The sequence below is a fragment of the Eublepharis macularius genome, chromosome 6 (genome assembly GCF_028583425.1).
Source record: "Eublepharis macularius isolate TG4126 chromosome 6, MPM_Emac_v1.0, whole genome shotgun sequence".
Taxonomy (NCBI): Eukaryota; Metazoa; Chordata; class Lepidosauria; order Squamata; family Eublepharidae; genus Eublepharis; species Eublepharis macularius.
In genome coordinates, this window is record NC_072795.1 from 54,411,594 (window position 1) to 54,438,205 (window position 26,612).

A 26,612-nucleotide genomic window follows, 5' to 3' on the forward strand; every position below is an offset into this window, starting at 1 on the left:
ACAATCCATAGCATCAGTCTCCTTTCAGTGAAGGAAATGTCTCACTTTTTTGGTTGATTCTGCCTAAACTATGTTTTCCCCCCACTAAACTACAAGTATTTTAATGTTGACTAAAAATAAGAAACTTCAAGAGCAAGTGTTTTTCTTATGATGCTAAACTATAACAAACACAACAATGTTTTGAGTATCAGAATATAAATAGGATACATGGTTGCATCCAAAAGTCCTATTCCATGAGGAGGAGTATTTTGGATCCAACCCAGTATATACCACATTCCAGACCAGTAAATAACCAATCTTTCTAAAAGAAATAACCAATCTTTCTATTCTCATCTGATCAGTTGCAAAGCTTGAGATTAGAGATGAGCACAAACCGGGAAAATGCCACAAACTGTGGTTCGTGGTTCGTCGTGTTTCACAAACAAAGAACTTTCATGAACTTGCCCCGGTTCAGACACCAGTTCGTTTGGTTCATGGTTCGTCACTTCCGGGGGCTGTAGAATGGCCCCCTTGACAGTCAGAGAAACCAAACTCACAGGGAGTCTTCAGCAGGCTCTCCGCCAGCCACCCTCCAAGTTTGGTGAAGGGTATGAGTTTGCGTGACCCACAGCTCACTTCTTCAGATACAGCTAGAATATGAGTCCATCTGTCCTTATATCTTGGAGAGTGGAGTGATTACAGAAGCCGAATTATTATAGCTGGTGAATGTCAAAGGCAGTTATGATTGAATTGAGGGGTATGCAGAGGGGTAGTGGATGTGGAGAATCAAGGCAAAGGCATCCTGTCTCATTACCAATGCTAATATCTCCACACTCCCCACCCTATACAATCATGCCTGCCTTTATCATTTGCCAGCTATTATCATTCAGCTTTGGTAATCACTCCACTCTCCAAGACACAAGGACAGATGGACTCACGTTCTAGCTGTATCTGAAGAAGTGAGCTGTGGCTCACAAAAGCTCATACCCTACTACTAATTTTGTTAGTCTTATAGGTGCTACTGGATTCTTGTTATTTTAATAAGACGTTAAGAATATATTCTCTGGAGCTACAATTACAGTAACTGCCAATTATAACCCTAACTATAAATTATAACCATATTATAAAGAACCATGTGTATTGTAGGATCCCTCTTAATATAGCTTTGCAGCTAGGTACGTCACAGGGAGCTGAAAGATACACAGGTGTTTGTGACACAGGGACAGGCTTGTGCTGCTGCGGCTGCTAATAGGGCAGGGTGATGACAGGGATTCCTCACAGCAGGTCTTCCTGGAAGGTTTCTTTTTATTATTGGTGGAGTGTAACATCAGTATACTGTTATACTATCAGGTTTTTTGTGTTTCCAGCTTTCATTTTTTAAAAGTATGCTTCTAGCCCATTTCATTGCAGAGAGATGTTTTCCCCCATATATCAGCTCAAGGAAAGGGACTAGAGACTTACTTTTTGTTTTAAGTGAAAGCTGAGAATTCAGAGAGCCTGATGCATATTTTGGTATAATGGTATATCAATATAAAACTATTAAATTGCCAATATTAAAAAAGGCTGCAGTAGGGAGAGATAAATGGCTACCATCAGGGAAATGGCTATGTGGGATGGACCATGAAAATCCAAACTTTTCCACCTACTTGGAGACACCCAGACTTTGCCGTGATCTTTCCCAACACTTCGGACTACAACAGGTTTAAGAAAGATCAGAGAAAAGCCTGGGAAATACTGTGAGGTGTGTAAATGCACTTTGATGCAGTGGGAAAGCAGGAAAAAAACCTCCTTCCCAACAACATCGAACTGGAGCAAATAACCTAAACAGAAACACCCACAGTTATCTCTTAGTGACGTAAAATTCTCTTCAAAAGCATTTCACAATCTTGATGTCCTTTAAGGACCTTCCTCTACATGCTTTTGATATAATAGCTTTTGATACTGTGGCACATCACTGAAGAACTGTGTTCTTTGAATATGAATGCACAGAACTGGCTCTTGAAGACAAGTCATTACAGGTAAGTAAATGCCCCTTGACTTTTTAACACCACATTGTTATTTCAGTTTCCTAAAGAGTGTTAACATGTGCAACTTAGGTGAGAAAATCAGATGAGTGCGATATTACTGTTATTTTTATTTTTGCTAAAAAGTGCAAGCTCAAAGGTTGGGTTTTTCACTTCTCACCTTTGTGATGTCTGAGATCATTAGTATGCTATTCACTTGTTTGTCATAATTCTTTGGTGTCACTAATTCATTTTTTGTGTATGTCTTTCTCATTACATGTATAGCAACAGTAGAGAAGGAACATGAGACAAACTATGAATTACCTTTCATGATAAAAGACCATAGGAAGGGGCTTTGACATGATGATGATGGTAAAAATAATAATAAAAATAAAAACTGCTCTTATATACCACTGTTCTAGATTAGTGCCTCACTCAGAGTGGTGAACAAGTTAGTGTGTTATTATCCCCACAATACAGCTGAGGAGCAGCTTACCCAAGGCCACCTACTGAGCTCATGGCAGTAGTGGAATTTGAACCAGTAGAGTGCTGATTCACAGCTGAACCAAGGCAAATTTAGTGCTAGAAATAGTAAGTTCTGGATTAGTTTTTACAGTAAGGTTGTAGGGGATGCGGATGGAATCTTGATGATAATGTTTTTTATCCTGTGTGTGCACACCTTAATGTACAAAAATTAGAGCTAAATAATTTGGGACTTTAAAAAAAATTTAGAGGGTAAATTTAAATTGGAGGGTACATACTATAATTCTTTAGCTAAGTGTGGAGTTTTCCTATAGAGGAAGGGGCTCCACGCTTAGTTGAACAGAGTTGTAGAATACATCCTGTTACCACTTTTTGCTAGTTCACCATACTTGGAAACTTGAGATTTTTTACAAGTTTTGCAGTGCAATTGACTTCAGTGGGCTTAGACTGGAGTAACTCTTCTTAGGCTTGCTCTTTTAGTACCATATTAAAGTTACGAATTTTTTTTAATGTGTAGATCAAGCTTTACTGTTGAAATTTTGGGTTTTTTGTAAATGGTAGATGTGCTTCTTAGATATAGTTTTGGCTGTTAAGTTATTGAATCAAAGTGTATAAGTTCAGTTAAGTGAACAACAATGACTGCTATTTATATGTTTCTTAAAAAACATATCACACAATAATTTAGTAATCCTTTAAAAAGTTACATAAAAGTAAGCCACTAATGTCTTATAGATGGGTGGTGAGGCTGCGAGAGTGCCTTACATGAAGTCATGATGTTAGGTTCATGGCTGAACTAGGTTGGAACCAGAGACTTATGATTCATACTGTTAACCACAACATTATACCAGTATTTAGTATGATTCTATAGTTACGATTCAGGCAAAAAGTGTGCCCGTTAAGAAAATGAAAAGATGCCAGAAATGACATCTTTCTGAATCCATGCAAACAATTTCTCTTTCGTAAAAAAACCCACAAACATCTGTGATAAAGAGCTGGAGTACATTGACTGAGGTTGGTTAAGATCCCAGTGACTGACCATTGCTATCACATTAAATGTGTGCTAGTATTGATTTGTTTGTTGAAAGGTTTTAGAAAGTGGAGTGCTATATATAAACTGGAGTATCAGAAATGTACAATAAACATCTTTCTACAATAATATGGTTTTGCATTAGAAGGATTTTTTAAAAAACTTCTTGAAAATGATGGTGCTTCTGCACAGCAACTATTCTCCACTTAGCTCTCATTTGCTACTGTGAATGCAGAGGCATTTGCATTGGCAACAGGGCACCTGCACAACAGTTTTCCTTGCACTTTCCTTACCTCAGTCCCTGTGGCAGCCGCCCCCTACCCTTATAGGGATTTTCCCAAGCTTTTTCTAAATCAATAATTGCTATATTGCTATAGCATTTTTACGATCTAGTTTTTAATTCCCTCTTTTCATTAAAAAGTCTCTAGCCCTTTTTGTTTCAGATATTCCTCTTCTCCTTTATATTTCTACAATGAAAAAAGATGGAAAATTATTTTTAAAATTAAATCTGGGAATTCTGAGAAACTAGTAAATCATGTTATTAGCTGATTATAACATTGTAATGTCATCTTATATACTAATATGGCCCTGATCTGTGGATACTTAAATCCAGAGATTGGAGCAATGAACATACAAGACAGATCTTCCTACACACTTGAAAAATGCTTCTGGTTTGCAGAAAAATCTGAAATAAAAAAAAACATTTTTTTAAAAAACTTCAAAATGAAAAAAGCACCTGTAGCTTTAACCAGATGCCTTCAATGGCTGTTCCTAGGCAAACAAAACAGTTTAGTTAGTATTCCAGGCTTGGTTTCTGTCAGCAAAAAGCAGGGGGAAGATTTCCAGGGCTGATTTGGCATTTGAGGGAGGACTCTTTGGGCTCAGGCCCAGAAGCAACCAACATGTGAATTGTTACAACATGACTTGCATGACTCATCCTGACCTGGCTGCTTGTTACTGCTCAACAGCAGCCCTCCCTAAAGCCAGTGTAGTGTAGTGGTTAGAGTTTCAGAGTAGAATGTGGGAGACCCAGGTTCTAATCACCACTGCTGTGAAGCTCGCTGGGAGGACTTTGATCCGCTCACACACTCTCAACCCAAACTATCTGAGAAGATAACATGGAGGCAAAGAGAATGATATATGCCACTTTTGAGTCCCCATTGGGGAGAAAGGCAGTATATAAATGAGTTAAATAAATGTGAGGCAAATAAAAAGTAAGTTGTTTAGTGGATTTGAAGGAGAGAAGGATATAGGGGAAAATGAGCATATAGAGGCTGCTGGAGGAGGTAAAGAGGAAACTGTGTGGGAATGGGGAATGGCGTACAGTGAAAAGTGAAGCACCCCCCACAAGTCTTGCAGGTTCCCCACCATGCAAATGAACCTGGCTCAGCCAGCACTGTGCACGTGGGTCATAGCAAAGAGGCTGCTGTGGAGAGAGGAGAAGGCAAAGACGGGCAGACAATGGTGAGTGATAAGGAGAGAAGGAAGCAGGAAAAGGCAGAGAGGCTATGGAGGGGCCAGAGAAAGGAAAGAGGACATGGGGGAGGCGGGGAAAATTAGATGTGGGTCCCCCCAATTGTAGTGATCTAACAGTTGCCTGTTCTTAAAAAGTCCAAAAAGGCTATCTAGTGGCAAGGGGAAATGGGTGGCCATAAGCTAAGGCAAGGAAAATAATGCTGATGTCAATTGGACCTTAACAAATGCACACATTCCTGTGCATATGGTGTGCAAATGTTCTTTGACTGCAATCTTTCCAAAAAGATTTCTCAAACCACTTTGCTTACCAAATTGGAGCAAAAGCACTATGTGAAAACATCCAAATGCTAAAATTTGTTAAGTTGCCATAAACACAATCACATCCAATTGGTGTTCTGCTGGAATCATATCTCTACTAAACTGTTGATTTATTAAAACACAGAAACATAATAGATGGCTGCTCAAAATAGGGTGTTAAAATGCTTCATAGAAGGCAGACATCTCAGCTATTCTTGAGGAAGTTGTTCATATCTGCAACTTCTGTTTGTTTTTTTGTTTGTTTTTTGTAATGGTGGTATTAGGCCATGTGTGGGTTTGGAATGCTTGTTCTTGGTGTTTTTGAGAAGCTATCACATTTCTTTTTGAAAGAAGAGATTGTAAATCTACAGTAAACAGCTACATAGCTTTCTGTTTTCAAAAGCAACTACTGATTGTGGATGTATCATATTATAGAACTACAACAGAGGCACATTAAAGGGACTTCTTTAATCTTTTTAAAGCATTAGTTATTTGAAAAAGAAAGTAGAGGCTGTATCTAATGTTCATATCTTCATTCTGTATGGGGGAGAATTTTTGTAGTGCTGCTTGTTTTAAGTTCTCTATTATTTTCAGCTCTCAGTATCTCCATGCTGTTCTTTGACTTAAGTAGGTTCAGAGTTGGCTGGCCCAGTGGTGAAATCTTGTCATGTGGTCTAGCTGGAGGTTTCTTATTATAATAGATTTGGTTCTTTGTTATTTCTTACTTACTAACAGGTGTATGTATAAAATTAATTATTAAAGCTGTGCCTCAGTTTTTGTGCAGCTAGGCAACATATAATTTATGTTGATAACAAAAGGTGCCCCAGATGCATGAAATTCCTGCTTTGAAGTACAGTCCTCTCTGTGTGAAAGCACAGGAGTTTGACTTAGGGGTAAAGGAAGTGTAGTTTTCACATGCTGTCTGGATCTTTCATCTGTAGACAGAAAAAAGTTGTAGCAAATTATCCAATGGGAGATGTGAGTTTGAAGATGAGACACTGATTTCTAAAGGTTCCATTGCATCTTCACATCCATGGCTTTCAGCTAAGACTCCAAACACACAGTTCACGTGTTCCCCTCTGTCTGGAAAAGGATAACTACATAGGTGCTATTATCATTAAATTCTCCCGTCTTCAGTTTCTCTCTCTCTCGGAGCTAGTGGAATTTTACAGTAGCTAGCTGATTGTGAGAACAAACAATTTAGACAAACATTACTCTTCCTTGCTGATTGGAAGGAACTTCCATAACTCTCAATTTTTAAAAAATCCACGGCATTTCCACAACTGTTTGAAAGATGCAAGTGGGGCCAAAAGAAGTTGGTACCCACACACTGACCTTCACTGTTGTCCCATTTGTTCTAGCTTCCAATTTACTTCTGGGCCCTATTAAAGGTGTTTAAAACCCTATATGGCCTAGGACCTGCATACCTTAAGGACCACCTGTTCCCATACAAAGCTACCTGACCATTATGATCACCTTCAGGGGCCCTGCTTCAAGTGCCCCCTCATCTGAGGCTGGACTGGTGGCAACCTGAGAAATGGCCTTTGCACTAAAACTATGGAATTCCCTTCCCTGGGAGATTTGTCTGCCCCTGCCGGCGGGTGAAGATTTTTTTTCTCTTGTCTTGTATTTTCTGACTGATCCAACTCCTTGTTTGTTTTACTTGTTTTTTTAATATAAGTAGTGATTTAAAATTTAATTTTTAATGTATTTTAACTGTTTGCCACTTTGAAGGTCCTAACTAGACAGAGGTGAGATACAAATGTTTTTACTTAATTAATTAAAAAGAGAAACGGTGCAAAACCCTACCTGTTTAAAAAAGAAAACTCAAAACCTCTTCTAAGGGGTGATATATGTATACAGTTTTAAGCAGCAAAGCTTCTTTCTTGTACGTGCTGGAAGGGGAGATTTCCCCCACTACAGTGTTTCTAGCCACTCCTTCAGAGCCTTGTCTCTGTATATTCCAGCCAAGTACACACGCACAGATTTCCCCCCCTGAAAAATTCAAATAGCATCTCCATGATGCATTGTTTTTAATCATGAAATTAATTTTCTATTTAAAAGAAAAATGTAGTTGCAAACTGATGATCATTTTACAAACAATAATTCTCTTTCTTTGTATTAAACTTGTACATTAAAGCAGGTTTCCAATAAACTGCTTCCCTTACAAGGAATGAATGCCAACAAATTCTCACACTGTGTCACTTACAAAGAAGTTGGAACGGGTCAAAAAACTGCATGACCTAAAATAATACATAGTGGTTTGGCCGAAGGATGTTAATAGTTAACTTCATCCCTAGTGTTCTGAATCTCTTCCAGGTGACTAAGTGTAACAGTGTTTAGCTTCCCAAGTTAGTCAGGCAGTGTGAACACATGCACTCAAGCTTCCTCCCACTTTCATATTGCCTCCCCCTTTTCATCCTGCCTTCATGAACTTTGCTTCCTGACTCAAAAGATCAGCAATCAGTTCCTTTTGATGGTGTGTGGGGGAAGGGTTGCGAGTGCGACTAGTTTGGCTGTTCTCCAGCTTTCTTCATCTCTGCTTTAAAATAAGTATAGGAAACTATTGTGTGCTTATTATTTATGCCACAGGATCCCTTTGGCTGCGCATTTTAGGGCAGGTTGCATTTTTAAAAAGTGTTTTGAACAGGCCACTTGTAATAATACATAATGTTGGACAGAGCACAAAGCTTCATGCTGTTTTGCAGAGATTGCATAGAAAGGAATTTAGAGTGGGAGTGGCAATAGGTTGGTGGGAACATTTAGTGGTGTCAACACACGAGCCATCTGCAGTGCTGTCTCTGCAAACTGCTGTACCATGAAAATGAATGAGAGATTCTTGATCATTATGGCAAAAAAAACCCACCCTAGCAATATATAAATTCAAGAATGGTCCAAAGTTAATCTGAAGTGAAAATGTCCTGTTAGGAAATGGACAATGAGATTAACAAACTGTGTGGAGGCTTGCAGCGATATGGTCTCTGTAGCAAGTGGCACTGTACTGCTTATTCCCGCTTGTGTGAGACTTTCTAGCCCTGTTCACCAGTTACAGTGAATACATGTACAATCCACGTACTCTTGATTTTTCTTTATACAAACACTGAGTAACCAAATGTGTGTGATTGAAACCTCACATCTCCAGGTACTGGTTATTTTTCATTTGTAAAGTGAATGTGTGTTGGCTCTTTCTTACAAACAGGTGGACACACATATGTACAGAGCATAGCTATGTTCACTGTAACATGTGAACAGGGCTTCTGTAATCTGTGTTCCCGGTATATGAACACGAATACCCTCTTTGCCTGCAAAAGTGAGGCTCCAGGAGTTGGTTAATATGTTAAAGACAAGAGACCTATCATTCTATTCATATCAAAGTTAGCTTTGATCCACAAAAGCTTATACCCTGGAAAAATGTGTTGGTCTCTTAAGGTGCTACTGGACTCAAATTTTGTTTTCCCATCTACAGAATGGCTCTTGTTTGTGCATAGGTTTGTTTTCATTTGTTTCAGAGGCTAGATTAGGAAAACTGGAACATTTCTCTTAGCTTGGAAACTGTAATCATGCTACACTATTGTCTAACAATTTCCCCACCTCCCCCTGAGAGATACTTGCTGCACGACAATTATCTGGTTTCTGTGGCCCATCCAGGCACACCCTGAATACTACATGACAGATGAAAGAACTGTCTCCACCCAGTTAATGACACGATGTGGTTCCGAGGCAAAGGAAAAAATTGTATGTAGGGTGGGTAGTTGAGCATAGAATTCTTTTAAATGTTTTTAGAGTTGAGAAGGGAATGTTTTCTTTGGTCTCCGATTCTTGAAAATGTTTCCTGTTTCTCTAACGTCAGCTTTTCTCTAAATTGGGAAACGTTTCCCATTCATTTCTTCCTAGTTTCTGGGTTTTTCCCAGAGTATTCTATATTGTATCTTCTGAAAAAGGATAAGACAGATGAGAGAATTGGAATTCCAAAAGCATTATGTTGTGGTCCTAATGTATTTCCATGTGGTAGAGGGTTTTGGGTTTTTTTAGTAGTTTCTACGCGATTCAGTTTTTCAAAAATCTTTACCTCCTTGCTTGCTCTTGAACTCTAGTAAAACATAGCTGTTTGTGAAGACTATTTTCTTTGCAAGTGGATTTTCTATATGACTGGTGCAATACTAAAAGCTAATTTTTTTCTTCCCCTCCCTTCATTTTTAAAATGTGGTGCGTAGGCCCTCAACTATCATCTTTCACAATGAAAAATCCAGTCACCTTGAACCCTCCATTTCATGTGAATATGAACACAGCTGGCCAAGGCTCATCTCCTCTTTTGAGCCCTGTCCTGAGCGATGTTGGTGGTGCCAAGGCAGAAGAGGAGGATGAAGCAAAACGTAGGGTAAGGCAGGAAGAAAAGAGAGATTGCTGATCCTGCTCATGATGTGATTCTTAGTTGCTGTGCTGAATACAAATAATGAAATCTTATCGTGGTCCTACTGTAAATGATGCCAACCATGTGGTTGTGGTAAAATTAATATACAGCTTGAACTACTAAAAGGAACAAGTTATTTTTGTTCCACCGGTTTTCTTTCTGGTCAGGTGTTTATTAAATGTCTTCATTTATGTGCAAGACATCTGTGTTCCTATCCTGCAAGGAATAGGTGCAACTAGTAAAAGATCAGATCTAATTAAAGCAAGTCTCAACCCTTTGTTTTAAACTCTGGGTGCTAGAAGTTGCAAGTCTGATGGTGCACCCTGGATCCCTTTTCAAGTACTGCTGTTCATCTTTTCACAGCACCTTTCTTGAGGTGCTGTGGTGAGTTTGTCTCTTACCTAGAAAGTTTAGCTGAAGCAATGGGCAGTTTATACCCATTAAGAGCTGTATGAATTATTAATAATAATAACATTTGATTTATATACCACCCTTAAGGACAACTTAATGTCTACTCTGAGTGGTTTACAAAGTGTGTTATTGTTATCCTCACAACAATCACCTTGTGAGGTGGGATGAGCTGAGAGAGCTCCAAAGATCTGTGACTGACCCAAGGTCATCCAGCTGGCTTCAGGTAGAGGCGTGGGGAATCAAACCCGGTTCTGCTGCTCTTAACTACTACACCAAACCATGAGGAAACCATATAGAACAAAACACATATATAACAAAGTCCTGAAATGATACATCAAAGCATGAGGAAAATTATCCTTCCAACTAAGAGTCTTCCCCCCACATCATCTCACCATTGCAAGAACACCTGGGGAAAGTTCCCAGCTCTGTTTGTTACACTTGACAAAATATAGGAATGTTGAGGGCTGACTTATCTGTAAGTGGACCACAGCCTTAAGTAACTAAAATGGTTTTGTGTGTGTATTGAATATACTGCAGTAAGATGCAAAGATGTGGCTAGTAGGGTCTTATCTGAGGTTGTATCATACATTTTAAAGGCCACTTTGTGGTTTCCTGTTCTCTCACTTGTGTTTTTCTCATGCTAAATGTGACCAAGAAACGGAAGCAACTCAAATCAGTGTGTTTTCTGCACAGGCATGCACTGCCTAAGGAATCTTGTCGGGGTAACACAGTTACTCAGTTTTGTTTCACACTCAAGTAGCAGCATTTATTCTGGAGGCTTTCCCTCTCTAGTGTCCTGCCCACAAAGAAGAGGGAAGGAGTAAGTTTCAGTTGTATGCTATATTGTTCCAGTCAGATGTTTTGAGGAGACAAGTTCAGGATAAATAAGAAACATTCCCGTTTCATTCATTTGGAATTTGCTTGTTTCTTTCAGCGATATCCAGCAGACAAAGCATATTTCATTGCAAAAGAAATTCTTGCTACTGAACGAACTTATTTAAAAGACCTCGAAGTCCTAACAGTAGTAAGTCATTTAATCATACAATGTCCTTTTTTCCCTTCAAAGGAAGTTGTTTTCAATATTGTATGAGGGTGTGCTAGAATCGACTGTGATCCGCTGCTGATTCTGTGTGAGGAGGGATCCTGTCTGCTTTGCAGCCTGTGTTCTAACACTGTCTACATTCCACTTCTAGTTTTCTCCCTCAATGCTTCCTAATACCTTAAAGAGATTCAAGGTTAGATCTGGCAGCTTTCTTCTTCGAAGTGAGGTGCCTTGTTCCAATGGAGGAAGGAGTCTTGCTGTAACAAAGAAGGTATCTCACAGGGAAAGGGAGCTCTAGGATCCAACCCACTAAGTTTGATCATAGTTGGTATGAGCCAACTCTCAAGTCCCTTCATGACTATTGTTCTGTCCCTCTTTGCTGTCATAGCATCTTCTTTGTTTTTGGTGAATTTGTCTGTGCACCTATTTACCTAGAAAATGCATTATCCTGCATTTCCAGTGCTAGCTGCAGATTCTGCTTCTTTATGACTTTTATCCCAGGTAGTGATGGCTTCCTCTTCTTGCTCTGAGGGGGAGAGCATCTTGACATGGGTAGTTCCCATCTATCAATCAAGGAAGAAAACTTTGCCATTGTTATCTGTCCCCAAGTGATCACTGGATTAGACTATTAATGCATAGAGCTGCTCTTAAATATTTATTTATTTACTTCATTTATACCCCACCTTCTTCCCCAATGAGAACGAGGCTTGCTGTTTGCTCACCAGTGATGGATGATCATTCACCAATTCCTCCTATTGCCTGCTGTGAGTCTAGTAGCAGGTGGAAGAAAATGAAAGTGAAAAATAGCAGTTGCTGCAATGGCATTACATCACTTCCAGGGAAAACCGAGAAGTGATGTCATACCTCTCTAAGAATTATTGGAAAATCTATGGTAAAATCCTGGAAGTAATGTAATACCATTACATGTACAGCACCCCCCCCCCCCAAAAAAACTGCTGCTGGGCATGCAAGGCAGCTGACAACAGAAACTTCATCTGCTACTATACCATAGCCAGACAGGTCTTATGTGAACAGATGTGAGCATAATTCCCTTCTGCTGCCCACTGAGTACCAGTGGGCCATAGGAGCTAGGATGGGACATCCTCAGTGGGATCTTGACAGACCTACTACAGACCACCCCCACCCCCGAGTACATTGGAACCATATGAGGAGGCCTTGTTTAAAACTATATTTTGCAAGGAGGTCAAGTTTGGTCTCCATGCACAGCAGGGCTTTCTCCGCAGTTGCCCCAGATCTCTGCTCTGAAAGATTCATTTGGCTCCTTGTTTACAGACATTTTAAGGAGTGATTTTTTTTGTTCTCTATGCCTTTTAATTGACAGGACTGTTCTTAATCTGAATTGCTGATGGATTTTTAATATCACATATGTCATCTGACTACTTGAATTAATCTTTTCTTTATTCATCTATTTAATGCTGTGGTTGTAAAGGTGTTTTAATGGGTTTATGATTATCACACTCTGAACTTTTAAATCTGTTGGACACTGTTTTAATAAAGTTTTGGGATTTTTTTCCTGTTATATGACTCAAAATTTTGAAAAGCAGCTAACAAATTTAGTAAATAAAAAAAAAAAAATATGGCTCATGTATGATCCCTGTTCAAGATTCTTCCTTCTAATAGTAGATCAGTACTTGCTGAGATTTTTTAAAAACATTGTAAAATTGTACTGCTCCTTAAAACTAAAATATGCAATTGACAAAAGGTTTCTGTTCAACAGTGATGTTAGCTGCAAAAATATCTCATGATCCAAATCCCCCATTCTTGAGTCTTAACTGGTTTCTTTTTGTTTGTTTGGGAATAAACATCTCCATATTTAGACAGTTACCACAACAGAACTAATGAACTGTTGCCCTTCAGTAATATTTTCATATATTGGGAATCCTGATTGTTCCCTATTTCACAGAGATACTATGAATGGAAGACCTGTATTGTAAAATCGCCTACCGTTAAGTAAATTTGGCTATAATCTTGAATATGTTTACAGAAAGGTCTCATTTAAGGAATATACTGAGCGCCAAAGAATTGGCTTCATGTTTTTGTAATTTCCTTGCATGTTTTTCTGGGTTCTTCTCACCTTGCAGATGCTTAAAAGAGGGAGTCAAACACCTGACCCTCTTCTTCCTCTTCCTCCCTTTTTTGCAGTGGTTCCGCAGTGCAGTTGTCAAGGAGCATGCCATGCCTGAAGGCCTTATGACCTTGTTCTTCTCTAACATAGACCCTATTTATGACTTTCACAGAGGATTTCTAAGAGAGCTGGAGCAGCGACTAGCACTTTGGTAAGCATTAATAATGTTCTGTGGATAATACTGGGATCTTGGAATTCCTTTGTACCTGATGAAGTCCCTTTCACTGATACTGAACATATTTACTTATATTTGGGGCATATTTGCTAAACGCTTCTTTCATGAAATCCTGCTAGAGTTGATGTAGAGCCCAGCTTTTAGATGCAATAGTTCCAAAAGTTCCAGCAAGAATGTAAAAGCTCCTTTTACAGGCTGACCTTTACCTGGGAGGGGGTGAAAGGAGGAGCACAAAATTAAGAACATAGTTTGTGTTTTCCTGAAGTTAGAGTTTTAATCTGATAAAAATGGTCCATAGAATGTATGTCTGGCAACTTATTGATGTTCCTGTGCATTCTTCAACAAAACCCTTTTTCTGAGATCACCTTACGTTTGTATGTGCTTTACATTATATGCAACACACAAGAGTAAAGAAGAGTGCTCCCCTCCACACACAGTACCAAGATGACTGAATTCTCATGTGAACTCCTTATAAATTTCAGGTCTGGGCTATTTTCCCTTCCAGTCGTTGGCTAGGATGCGATGGAGAACTAAAAGAAGTCTGCCAGGGGAAGTGCCAGGGGAAAACTTTTAACATTTTCTCCAGATTTCAGTTGTTTTCACAACCACCCACCCGAGTTTTTGTTGTTCTGAAGCCTACAGTTGGTTTTTTTGTTTTGATTCTTGCCTTGATTTTTATGCCTGCTCATTAATTGTTTTACTAGCATGTGTTTATTGCATGATAATGCTACTATTCTATTAATACTAGGTTTTTTTGAAAAAGAAGTTGGAAGCTGCCTATGGGGTTATGGCATCAAGAGTGCAGTGTTGTTTCAAATGAAATGTATTATATTGAGTGGTCAAACTGAGTAAATATTTTTTTTAAAAGGAAGTATATTATAGACCTCCTTGATATGGCTATCATTCCAAATACTTGAAGTATAGACAAGCTTAGTTGATCCCATGCAGTATTAATATGTGTCTTTCTTTGGCCTGGGGTGAAGGTCTTACATAATTATTATATACTCTGAGTCTTTCCCTTCAGTAATAAAATAGGAAGCTTGAACTCTTTGAGCTCACAGAATTCAGGTGCTTCTTCGTAGAGTAATTAATGTGTATTTTGGGCTGGATTGATTAATGGTGGAGACTTCTTCTACAGACTGGTCTTGTCCCACAGTGTTTTTTTGGCCACTGTGCAATGCAGAGTGTTGGACTGGATGGGCCATTGGCCTGATCCAACATAGCTTCTCTTATGTTCTTGCACTACAGGAAAGTTCTTTCATTAATAGAAAAGATTTATAGGATCCAACCTTTTGGTTTCTGGAAAACTATTAGGTTAAAAATGTATATTTAATAGCAGCAAATAAAACACGTTATGAACAGAGAAAGGCTTCTGAACTAAATCATAACCATAACCTTTTGTTCTCTCCTGATTTCAGGGAAGGACGCTCAAATGCTCCCACAAAAGATTATCAACGGATTGGTGACTTAATGCTTCGAAATATGCATATGCTGAAGGTATAGAAATACAAGCAACACTCAATAACAATTCCCCCTCCGTTCTATACTATATCTTCTTATTAAGGGGGTCTATAATTCTTCTTTCAGTATTTTTTAAATTTCTGTATTATTAATTTTTTTAATTTCTGTATTATTAGTCGTAATGGTACTGATAGCATAGTCCTATGTAGACCGCAAAAGGCCAGCAATTTCTTCCTTAAGAATTTCATACATGGTTTTCTAATATAATCACAGAATTCTACCACGTGATAAATAGCCCTTGTCTGAGAGGCTGAAGAATGTGCTGCCATGTGCAGAACAATATTATGGATTGGATCCTATGTATGTTTGCTGATGGAAGAGAGAGGAGGTGCGATTTTGCATGATTCCCCTCCTCACTGAAGCCCATCCAAACCACATGGCATTTGGTCTCTAAGGTTCTCCAACACTTGGCAATGCCTTTTTAATGGTCACAAGGGACTATTGGGTGAAAGGGAAGATTACCAATGGAATGTCTGTAGGATCCAGCCTATTTTGCCTTATTCATTAAATAAATGTCTCTGGAGATAGAAAGTGTGTATGTGTTACATTTAAACGGGAATGCTGACTATTTCAGATACATTTTGTGAATGCTCTCAAACGGGATGTATTTCTTAGGTATGTTCCCTACTTATTGGACATATACTAGTGAACACTGATACTGTCATTTAGATGACTGTCATAATCCCCCAGTGTGTGAATTGTCAGACACTTGCAAAATTGTTGTATGAATGTTGATATCATCAAACTTCAGGCATTCATTGTGACAAAAATATTCTGCAACCCTGTTTATGTAAAGGATATATTTATCTTACAAAACAGCAAAGGCATTTCTTAACTGCATCATTGGTTTTACAGATAATATTGAGATCCCATTAGCAGTTTCATCTCACTGGTAGGACCAAGAATGTTTGGCAAGTGCTCTCATGCCTCTGCTCATGTCATCTTTTGTTATCCACAGGACCTTACTGGCTACTTACAGAAACATGATGAGGTCCTGACAGAGCTAGAGAAAGCAACCAAATACATAAAGAAACTGGAAATGGTTTATAAGGAATTTGAACTCCAGAAGGTTTGCTATTTGCCACTCAATACTTTCCTGCTTAAACCCATCCAGAGGTTAATGCACTACAAGTTGATCCTGGGGAGACTTTGCAAGCACTATGCGGTAGATCACCGAGACTATGCCGACTGCAGGAGTGAGTGATCGATCCGGCAAAATCTTTAAAATCTCTAGTTAGCATTTTCTGTTCTCTTTTTACACTAATGTTTCTGGACTGGGGTGGATTATAGATGCACAAATAGAAGAAGCATTCTGCTTTGAATCATTCTCCCTTTTCCTCCAGCAGCCCCCTGCAACCATAGTGAAAGCTGAGTTTCCAGTTTCCAGGTAGGGCCTGGAACTGCAACTGATCTCCATGATACAGGCAGCAGTTCCCCTAGAGAATGGACTCCGCAGCATCACATCCCTGTTGAGTACCCTTCCCAGGCACCACCACCAAATCTCCAGGAATTTCCCAAGCCAGAGTTGGTAACCCTAAGAGGAGGCATTGTCAGGGGCTATAGGACTTCTGGGACAAAAAGGCACCAGGCATGGGAGAGGGGCTGCAATGAAGAAGGGGATTTTGGCAAAATTTTCCCCACCTTGTTCTTGAGCCAGGAGAGCATTTGGTGGAAGAAGTGCACAGAAGCAAGAGCTCCATTGGCACACGAGCAAGGGGGGACAATTTTGCCCAACACACCTTCCTCATTGTAGCTCCCTGTCCCCAGTGGCTTTTTGTCTGTTGGACTATGTGACTCCTCTCCCCACACCCAGGCAATGCCTTTTTGGGGTTGCAGAAGGCTGCTGTAGGAATGAAAAGGCAGGGAAAGCTCTACCCCTGTGAGTGACTTCGGATCACACAGCCTTGGAATCCATCCCTTTGAGTTTATCTAGGTGGATATATAGCATTGCTATGGAATTAGTTTATTTGATTTCATTTCCCTGAGATTTCTTTGCATTCTAGCATCTTGCAATACACAGTAAGAGACCAAAGTGAATTGGGTGGGTCCTCCTACCATTTCTTATGATGTTGAATTCATTCTCTTGAGTGCTTCTGTACTATTATTAATCGCCAGAACTATTATCAGTACTCTCAGAACAGCAGCTTCTACCCATATATTTCATTTTTACATTACTGCCTTCTGTGAGCAATGCAACATTTGCCTCAGGGCTGATTCACACATTCATGTGGATCAGTTGATCTCCCATCACTCAGCTGCAAAGGAACTGATAAGGTCTTGTGCCAGTTTATTATTTATTACAATTTTACCCTGCTCTCCTTAGAAACAGTTGAACACAACCTATATTGTCCTCATTCCACATCTCTGTGCACTTCCTTCAGCCCCAGATGAATTAAGATTGAGAGTGTGCAGTAAAAGTGCTAAGGCAATTAATAAGGATGGACTAAGTTTTTAAAAGAGTTTCAGCCCCTGATTAGTTACAAAGAGAATTGTAACTGAATAAACGTCAAGCAGTGTCAACTTCAAAACTTAAGGGAACTTCAGATGACGCTTCAGTATGCTTCACAGTCTATTGTCCCTTGCCCATGCAGTGAAATTGGCCATTAGAGAAACATTTGTAGTCATAATTAAAATGAAGAACAGTTTGGAAACATGGTTAGTAATGTGTCAAAAGCTAGAATAGGTTTGTGAAGGATTTTAAATCAACAGGTTCTCCCTGAACACTCATATTCTTGCTTCCATATTCTCTGCTGTTTGTCTAGGCCTTACTTTCTACCTTCTCTGATATTTTACACTGTTCTTTTGAGAACCTGTTTCACAAGGTATAATTTATGTATGTGCAAATGTGCTTTATTTGCCTAGCTTACTTTGAGCGCTGGCTGCTATAAGATACTTTAGCACAGAACATAAACAGCTTCTCCTGCCTCTCACTAGGGTAGCCCTAAAACATGGGTAGCCCTGAGTATTACAGAAGCATTTTGAGTACGTTTAAAAATATATTTGGTCATGTAAATTAGATTTTGTATGTTGCTTTTGGTGGGAGTCTGTTCCCCAAGCGTGACTAGTGACTTTTGTGCCTGTTGAAAGGCCCTGTGCTATAGATTGCATTCTCAAGGCAAAAGTGTAGATTTCAGTTTTTTCAGAAAACCAATGCCAAATAAGCAACACAAAACTGGCAAAAAAGTTTAATTTCTAAATATGTCTGCCTTACTGGTTTGTGGCATTGAAACTTTCCTGTTTAGTCTATAAAATGCTTATTTTGAACTTAGTTGGGCCCCTGGTACACTGCTGTTCATGTTCAATATGATTTAATAGCAGTGATTTGCTAAAAACATCCCCTCCAGAAATAGGGGGTGACATTGTGAGCTTTTGGCACAAACTAACTGAATGTTGAAGCTTTCAGGCTGGGATCCAAAGAGCCACCAGGCACGTCTGAGGGTTTGGCTATGCCCTATGGTAATCGTGTGCCTCTGTGTTTTCGAACAGCAAATCTCTATGCATATTACAAACTACACATAAAATTTCATAATACCATTGTTTACAAGAGACGAATACCAACCTCTGCTGGTTATACTGCACTAGTTGTGTGATTCTTTGGTTTTCAGCCTCAGCCATCTTTTTATTTTCTTTTTGTTTGCACATGCCTGTACCTCCACTTATAATATTCTCCCTTCCGTGACATGTTTGGTGGTGATACACCAATCTTTGTAACAACTGTTATGGTAAGGGCAATAGTTGCCAACTCCCTGAACTACTCCTCTGCATGAACTTTTGTGCCTGCGGAGTGCTGCTTCCACTCTATCCTGTGAGGTTACCTTGGTTTGGCAGGCATAGAGCTCCAGCCACATTTGCTGAGTAGCACTATGGAGGCCACCATCATAGCTGCATTTGTTTCCTTTTTAGCCAGGAGAAGTGGAGCAGTGGGCATACAGCTTCTGTGCTGCTGCCTTTTGGGGTATTCAGGCTGCATGTGCAGCTTCTCATTTTCCTTTCTTTGTCTGCCTTTATATCTAGGATAGAGAATGAGCCATGCAGGCAGATTTCCTGGTGCCACCATATTTGACACTCCGTTGTCTCCCTAGTGCCAGAAACTGTTATTATTGTGGATATGGATAATCCTGATCACCTGGAGGGCAGTTGCTAAACTACAAGGCTGATTTATACTTATTATAGCATATGGATACCCTAAAATTGCAAATACCTCCTCCCCATTTGGCACGATGGGAGCATAGGCCTTTTTATCTCACACTGACTTGTAATTCACCTTTTCAAATCCAGCCCAGGCAAAGCAGGAAGGACAGAGAATTAAACACCATTTGCTCTGATATCATGGGATGTTTCCAGGGGATGTTGTTCTAACTAAGCAGAGGCACGGGAGACAAAATTTTCAGTGTTTTTTGCTTTTAAGTCACATTGCAGATTATGTTGAGTATGATTATTTAAAATGAAAATTATGGAGGTATAAATAATCCATTCTCAAACATGACAGGATGAGATTTTCAGCACAGTTTAAGTTACCAAGAAATTACTTTTGTATGCAAATTTTAACTATTGCAGTGTGAAGGGAGAACCAGGCAAAATCACCCTCCCCTTCCTCTTTGTCAGTGGTATTTCCACTGATGCATGGAATTCAGCTGATATAAAAATGTGCCAGCCTGGTCCCCTCCGTTCACAGCATTCTCCCCGCCCCCAAGACTCTGTGACTGTCCACATGAATCTCAGAATCTCAGAGCCTCCGGCATCCGCATTTTGAAGGTTTAAGGAAACTACTGAGATAAGGGGCAGGGCAGGTAAAAAACATTTTCATGCATGCCCTTAGGCATGTATTCTGTAGGATCCAAGCCAATGTAATGAAAAAACTATGTACCATCTCAGAGTTCAATGATGTTTCTCACGTATGAGTGATTTCAGTACAGGGATGATGTCTGAATTCTTTATATGGTGTTTTAACAAATGGAAAATTAGCAATACAATAGTAAAGAGAGTTGTGCCCTTCTAAGCCTGTTGACTTCAGTAGATTTAGAAAGGTTTATCATTACACGGTGAGGCCTGTAGTTTTGTCTCAGTAGCTCCATTCTGTTAGTTTTGGATTTTGTGCTTCTCTTCTGCAGATGCACTGAAGGAGGTTACAGAAATGACATCACAACTTCAAAACAGCCTCATCCGCTTGGAGAATTTCCAGAAGCTAACAGAGTTACAACATGACTTGCTTGGCATAGATAACCTTGTAGCTGCTGGCAGAGTAAGCAGCTTCTTTTTGTGTGGCTTAGATTGAAGCCCTGTTGCTTCAAAGAACTTTTCTGAACTTGTCTACTAATTGCTTATTATATATTTTTGGATGATCACTTTATTGCAGCATTTCTCAAACTGGGGTCCAGGGAGCCCTCTAGAATCAGCTGTCTTCTGACTCTTGACCCGTAGGGCCATGTACAGGCAGTACCAACATTCTCTTTAAAATTGCTTTTTAAAAGTAGGTGATGTGGGTTTTTAAGGATGGTCTCCATGGGATTTGTGCAGCTTGCCACACACTTTGAAAGGCATCTGTCCAGTGCATTGCAGGAGGAGGGGAGTGTTTGGAAGTCTGTGGGGGAAAAAATTAAAATCAAAATGAGGATCCCCAGGTTATTAAAGTCTGAGAACTCTTTTATAAGATTTGTTGACAAAGGTCAAACTACTTTTTCCCAAAAGCATGTCTTCAGCATTGAAACATACATATCTTCTTATTCTGAATCTACACTTGTAAGTACTTACAAGGACCAAATTAGGCAAGACAGGTATTCCCAAGTTCGTCCTGAGGATGTACTGCCATTTTAAAGAGTGAGTTCCTATCAGGGAACTCCTTTAAACTGCTGTATGGGGGCCCAATTCTGATCAGGCCCATCACAGCACTGGGGGAAGAGGGGATCCAGCCTCCCCACCTGCTGTTTTTCCAACTCCAAATGGTTCTGGAGATGTTACTGGCCTGGAACCCCACCCACCACTGTTTTTAGGTTGGGAAAACACAGGTGAAGAAGGCCAGATCCCCTCCTCCCACCGTGATGCAATGGTCAAAACCAAAAATCGCCCCTAGGGTTGCCAGCCTCCAGGTAGTGGCTGGAGATCTCCTGGAATTACAACTGGTCTCCAGGCCACAGAGATCAGATCACCTGGAGAAAATGGCTACTTTTGGGGGTGGACTCTATGGAATTATGCCATCACCTGGTCCTTTCCCTCCCCAAACCCCACTTTCTCCAGGTTTCACCCCCCAGATCTCCAGGAATTTCCCAACTTGGAGCTGGCAACCCTAATGGCGCCTGCAGTGCAGTCTAAAGGAGTTCCCGGGGGGGGGGGTCGCTCTTTATAAAGGCAGCCTGTCCCCAGGTCAGATTTAGGGATGCCCATCATGCTCCATTTGGTCCTGAGATGGTTTTAAGATGAATGCTTACCAAATGCAGCATGAGAAAGTACTCGTCTGGTGGCTTGTCCGGATGGCTGTCATTTCAAAGATCAAAAGAATTGTTTCAGAATTCCAATATGGGGGTTTCAGTCCACAGGAGAGAAAAAGACTAGTCCAGGACTAATGGCTGTATTGCTATGCAATCTGTCTTCATGGACTTACTATGAGGGAAACAAAGGGGGAAAAACAGGGATGTTTCACAACAGTTGCATATGAAGTTGTATACTGAATCAGACCGTTGGCCCAGTATCATTTTCTCTGATTAGCAACAACTTTATAAGCTGCAACAACTGCTGTCTAAGATTCTTTAACTTTCGCAGCCCTTAAGGATTTCACCTGGCACCTTCTGCATGCAAAGCATACATCGTACCATTGAGATACATCCTGGACATTGAATGCCATTGGGAAAATGTTTGAACTCTAAACATGTCAAGTACTTTTATCATGTAACCTTCTATGACCATATGACCTTATTAGTAGGTCCTGTAGAGCAGTCTCCATTCTTGGCCTAAGACATAAGACAAAGTGAAAAATATTCAGTGGGCGATTGTAGAAAAGTGAATGATTCTCCATGAGAAGGATTAAGTATGTTTTAAAATTCTGAATAGGTGTTGGTGATTCTAATCAGGAAACAAATTCACAACTTAATCATTTCTGATGAGTCTGGTCAGTCATAGTGATGATAAAACACATTCTTTTACCAGATTGCCAGATTGCCAGGGCTTTTTTTCAGCTAGAACGTGGTGGAATGGAGTTCCGGAACCTCTTGAAAATGGTCACATGGCTGGTGGCCCCACCCCCTGATCTCCAGACAGAGGGGAGTTTAGATTGCCCTCTGCGCCACTGCAGCAGCGCGGAGGGCAATCTAAACTCCCCTCTATCTGGAGATCAGGGGGCGGGGCCACCAGCCATGTGACCATTTTCTCCGAGGGCAACCCACTGAGCTCCACCATCTCTTTTCCCAGAAAAAAAGCCCTGCAGATCGCTATAACCCCAGTACTTCTTCTGATGCAGCAGCCTTTTTAGCTTAACATGAAGTTAAACCAATTGCATCTATAGCCTCCTTCACCTTTACATCATGACATTTTTTAAAACTAAAAGTTTTGAGGTAGAAATTAATAGAAATTGCTGTATTTCACCGAAGATTAAAAGTAATCAAAACAGGTTCACTTTTTGTGTAATTTTTCTACAGGAGTTTATTCGGGAAGGCTGCTTATACAAACTCACCAAGAAGGGTTTACAGCAGAGGATGTTCTTTCTGGTGAGTGATATTTGTGTTCAAGGCTGTGTGAGAATTGATTAATAACCATCTGTGTATGAGGTTGTCTGAATTCCCAGCTTTCATTTTTTTAAAAAGTAAGTCTCTAGCTCATTTTATCGAGGAGATACACTTCCTTTTATATCTCTGCAACAAAAAGGGCTAGAGACTTTTTTAAAAAAATGAAAGTTGGGAATGAGCAATCTGTGTTTCAGGTTGTCTTAATGATGTTTTAAAAAGAGCCCTGTGGTGCAGAGTGGTAAGCTGCAGTACTGCGGCCCAAGCTCTGCTCACAACCTGAGTTCAATCCTGGCGGAGGCTGGGTTCAGCTAACCGGCTCAAGGTTGACTTAGCCTTCCATGCTTCCACGGTCAGTAAAATGAGTCCCCGGTTTCCTGGGGGTAAAGTGTAGATGACTGGGAAAGGCAATGGCAAACCACCCCGTAAAAAGTCTGCCAAGAAAACGTGATGCGATGTCTTCAGATGGGTCAGTAATGACTCAGTGCTTGCACAGGGGACTACCTTTACCTTTGACCTAATGATGTTTTATTCAGTTGCTGATTTTTTTTTAAAAGCCTCTGGTGGCAGGATAGAGGCAATGACTGCCCTGGGCAGAGGGTCAGGGAAAATGGCTGCCATGTGGGTGGTAAAATCCAGACTTTCCTGCCCACACTGCAGCCATCCAGGCTTTGCTGTGATCTTTCAGAAAACTTTGCAGCAAAGCAGGTTTAATAAAGATTGGAGAAAAGCTAAGGAAACGGGTTCACAAATGCACCACAACACTGTGAGGAAGCAGGAAAAAACTGGGTTCTCAACAGTATTGAACCCAGGGCAGAGAACCCATGTGAAAATGGCCCAAGAAATATCCTTGACCAAAGTGGTCATTGCCAGCCGAGAAGACTGTAATAATAATTACTCTTATAGAACGTTCTTCTAGACAGATTTGTGCCCCGCTCTGAGTGGTAAACAAACCCAGTGTTATACTTAATCCCCACAGAACAGCTGGGGAGCTGGAGCTGAGAGGAAAGGCTTACCCAAGGCCACTTACTAAGCTCAGGGCAGGAATGGGATTCAAACAAGCAGAGTGCTGATTTGCAACCCAGCCACTTAACCACTGTGCTACAGCAGCTCTAAATTGCACAAGGAAAGCACAATAATTTTTTCCCCTTTGTTTAGAAGTGTTCCTGATTTACATAATGGGAATGAGGTAGAGTTTTTAAAAGGAAGAGATAATAGTGGTGGTAACAGTGTGTGTCTGAGACAGTGTTTGAAAGAGATCTCAGTCCCTCAATTCAGACATCAATGATGGGCATGAAGCTGGTTAAATTCTGGCCTTGTATGTTGTGTTTTTGCTCTCTCCTCTCTTCCCAATTTATGCAGTGACTGAAGACAGAAGTGTTCAAGTAACTTCAGTTAGATGTAACATCCAAATATGCGTGCCTCAACAAATTCAGGTTAACTTCTTTCCTAGAAACTAGGATTGTTAATGAGCATTAAACTTTGCCTAAGAAACTTAGTTCCTGGGGGGCGGAATTACTTTGCTTTGTTAAGGCACCCCTGCTTGGAAGTCACAACTAATTGGAGTTAATTTAAAAGCTGGCTGTCTTCAGTTTTGGTGTATTGTGCAAGGCAAAGAGGGAGGAGGATGTGAGCCTTGCTATTAACCCTGTTCGTACCTGTCCTGAACAAATCCTGGCTTGTTTCTTTGATGTTTGGAACTGAGTTGAGGGGGTGGTGGTGGTTAAAATACTTAAAGGCAAGGCTCATTTTAATTTGAAAAATGTGTTATGACAGATTTTTCCATACCTTCTCCTTTCAGTTTTCAGATATGTTGCTGTATACAGGCAAAGGAGTCACAGGCACCAATCAGTTCAAAATCCATGGGTATCTTCCTCTACATGGGATGCTAGTAAGTGGTCCTTTCCAAGCTGCTCAGCATTAAAATAGTAACGCTGGTTGTCATGTGTTACGCTGGGCTTCCTTTTTCATACTGACGCTGCTTGAATGCCCCAGGTCATTCTAGAGCTTTCCCTCAGGAACACACACCTACAGAGGGACAGTCAGAAGACCAAGCACAGTGGACTTCCTAGTATTAGGGCAGTAAGACTAACCTGTGATGTTGCTGTTTCTGAGGCTACTTATGATGCAAACACTTTCATGGGAGTAAGCCCCATTGAGTAAAATGGGACTTGCTTCTGAGTAGACCTGGTTAGGATTGCTCCCTTAGATGTGCACTGCTGACTGATGTCATTTCCATAGCAAGGCATAACACTTCATCTTGCTTCTTAATGGAAATCTTTTTTTTTTTTTACTTTTTGTCTTTGATTTTCAGCTAATAGTACTGGATCCTCCGGTAAGTAATAGAGACTCTGCTTATCAGCTGCAAAAGTGGCACTGTGACTGTAGCTAATAGTTTCCCAGTAGGAAAAAATAGTTCCAAATTAGCTGGTATTTCTTAAGTAGGAGATATGTGGATTTGTTGCAGTTGTCAGGCCATTGATTTTATGTTTCTTCACATTATAAATCTGGGCCAGTACTAACTGGGTGATGAGGCACTTTTTTTGTTACAGGTGGAAGAGAGTGAAAACGAATGGTCTGTCCCTCATTGCTTCACAATCTATTCAGCTCAGAAAACCATAGTAGTGGCAGCAAGGTAAACATTGCACAGGTCTGGGAAGGGGTGGTTTAAAATTGGTCTTTTATAGTGCAGTCCTCTGCAGAGTTATTCCAGTCCAGATCCACAGACCTCTATCACACTGAATTCCTTGTGCATGTGTGTATGCCTACCACCACCTCCCCCGCTCCAGGCTGAGCAAGTGATAAACAGCAACTGGTGAGGTTAATCCTCTTTTTCCCACACTCTGCCTGGAGACATTCCAAGTCATGCCCAGGAGGCTGCATCCTGGCTGCTAAAATATGTCAATGTATTAGTATACTGCTGCTTTCCATCCTCCTGTAACTTTGTAAACTTGAATTTGTACAGAATCAAAAATGGATGAGTGGTAATTTCAGCTGCAAATCTTGTCTGTGAGCGGGACTTTATAAAATATCTCCAATGATCTGCTAACGAGATAGGAACCAGAGACCTCACCACCACTATGTTATATTTGATTCTTATTTATATTTGATTCTTATGTCTTTGTAAACTTTTATCTATTTACCTTATGCCATCGTTTATGGAAATGTTCCTAATATTAACAGTAGTAATCCATCTTGAGTCTCAGTGAGAAAGGCAGACTATAAATAAATAAATCTGTCTCACCTGTTTATTTTTTCTAGCACACGTCTAGAAATGGGGAAGTGGATGGAAGATCTAAACATGGCAATTGAAATGGCCAAGAAATCCAGCGAGAAATCAGAGCTGTTTCTTGACAACTCCATGTGCAACCGTTCTAACAGTGAGTAACATCATGTCACTTGTATTTTGTGAATCCTGGGTAGGTGTGTAATCTGCATACTTCCTTAGGACAGAAATAGCGTAGATCATATAGTATACAAATGTTTTGGCTAAAGGAACCATATCCTCCCTAATGCTCCAGATATGTTAGGATTGGCAAATACAAAAACTCCAGCTAAGCAATGCATTTTGCATTGTTCGTCCTTTCCCACCATTTCCATTGGAAAGCATCAATCCCTTTAAACTACAAGTATTTTAGGTGAAACTAGATGCTTATATCCTGTGTTCTCCTGACTGGCTCCTGTTACCTGTAGTGTTTCCACTCCATGGTCTCTGAGACACCCTGTGGCATTCTTGTGTCCACAGTTCTCTTCCTTGAGCACTACATTCACCAATCTTCCCTTCCACCCTCAAAGCCTCTCTGGGGTGGTTCCAAACAAAAATATTTCTGAGCTACATTTTTGGGGTTTTTTTGCATAATGACTGCGAGAGGTCATCTCCTCTGAGAAATTTGGATTATGAAGGACATGGAGGCCAGCAGCAGTGTACT

The 26,612-nt window shown here is 40.3% G+C and overlaps 1 protein-coding gene across 1 annotated transcript in view; it reads left to right on the top strand.

Moving 5' to 3' along the window:
* Positions 1-26,612, top strand: part of FARP2 (FERM, ARH/RhoGEF and pleckstrin domain protein 2) — a 90,480-nt gene that overhangs the window by 58,337 nt on the left and 5,531 nt on the right. The window contains exons 13-22 of the mRNA XM_054982263.1: positions 9,480-9,643; positions 11,022-11,111; positions 13,293-13,426; positions 14,869-14,947; positions 15,930-16,167; positions 20,083-20,213; positions 22,600-22,668; positions 24,485-24,574; positions 25,236-25,318; positions 25,945-26,063. Of these exons, the coding sequence (XP_054838238.1) occupies positions 9,480-9,643; positions 11,022-11,111; positions 13,293-13,426; positions 14,869-14,947; positions 15,930-16,167; positions 20,083-20,213; positions 22,600-22,668; positions 24,485-24,574; positions 25,236-25,318; positions 25,945-26,063 (1,197 nt within the window). The remainder of the gene's footprint in view (positions 1-9,479; positions 9,644-11,021; positions 11,112-13,292; positions 13,427-14,868; positions 14,948-15,929; positions 16,168-20,082; positions 20,214-22,599; positions 22,669-24,484; positions 24,575-25,235; positions 25,319-25,944; positions 26,064-26,612) is intronic.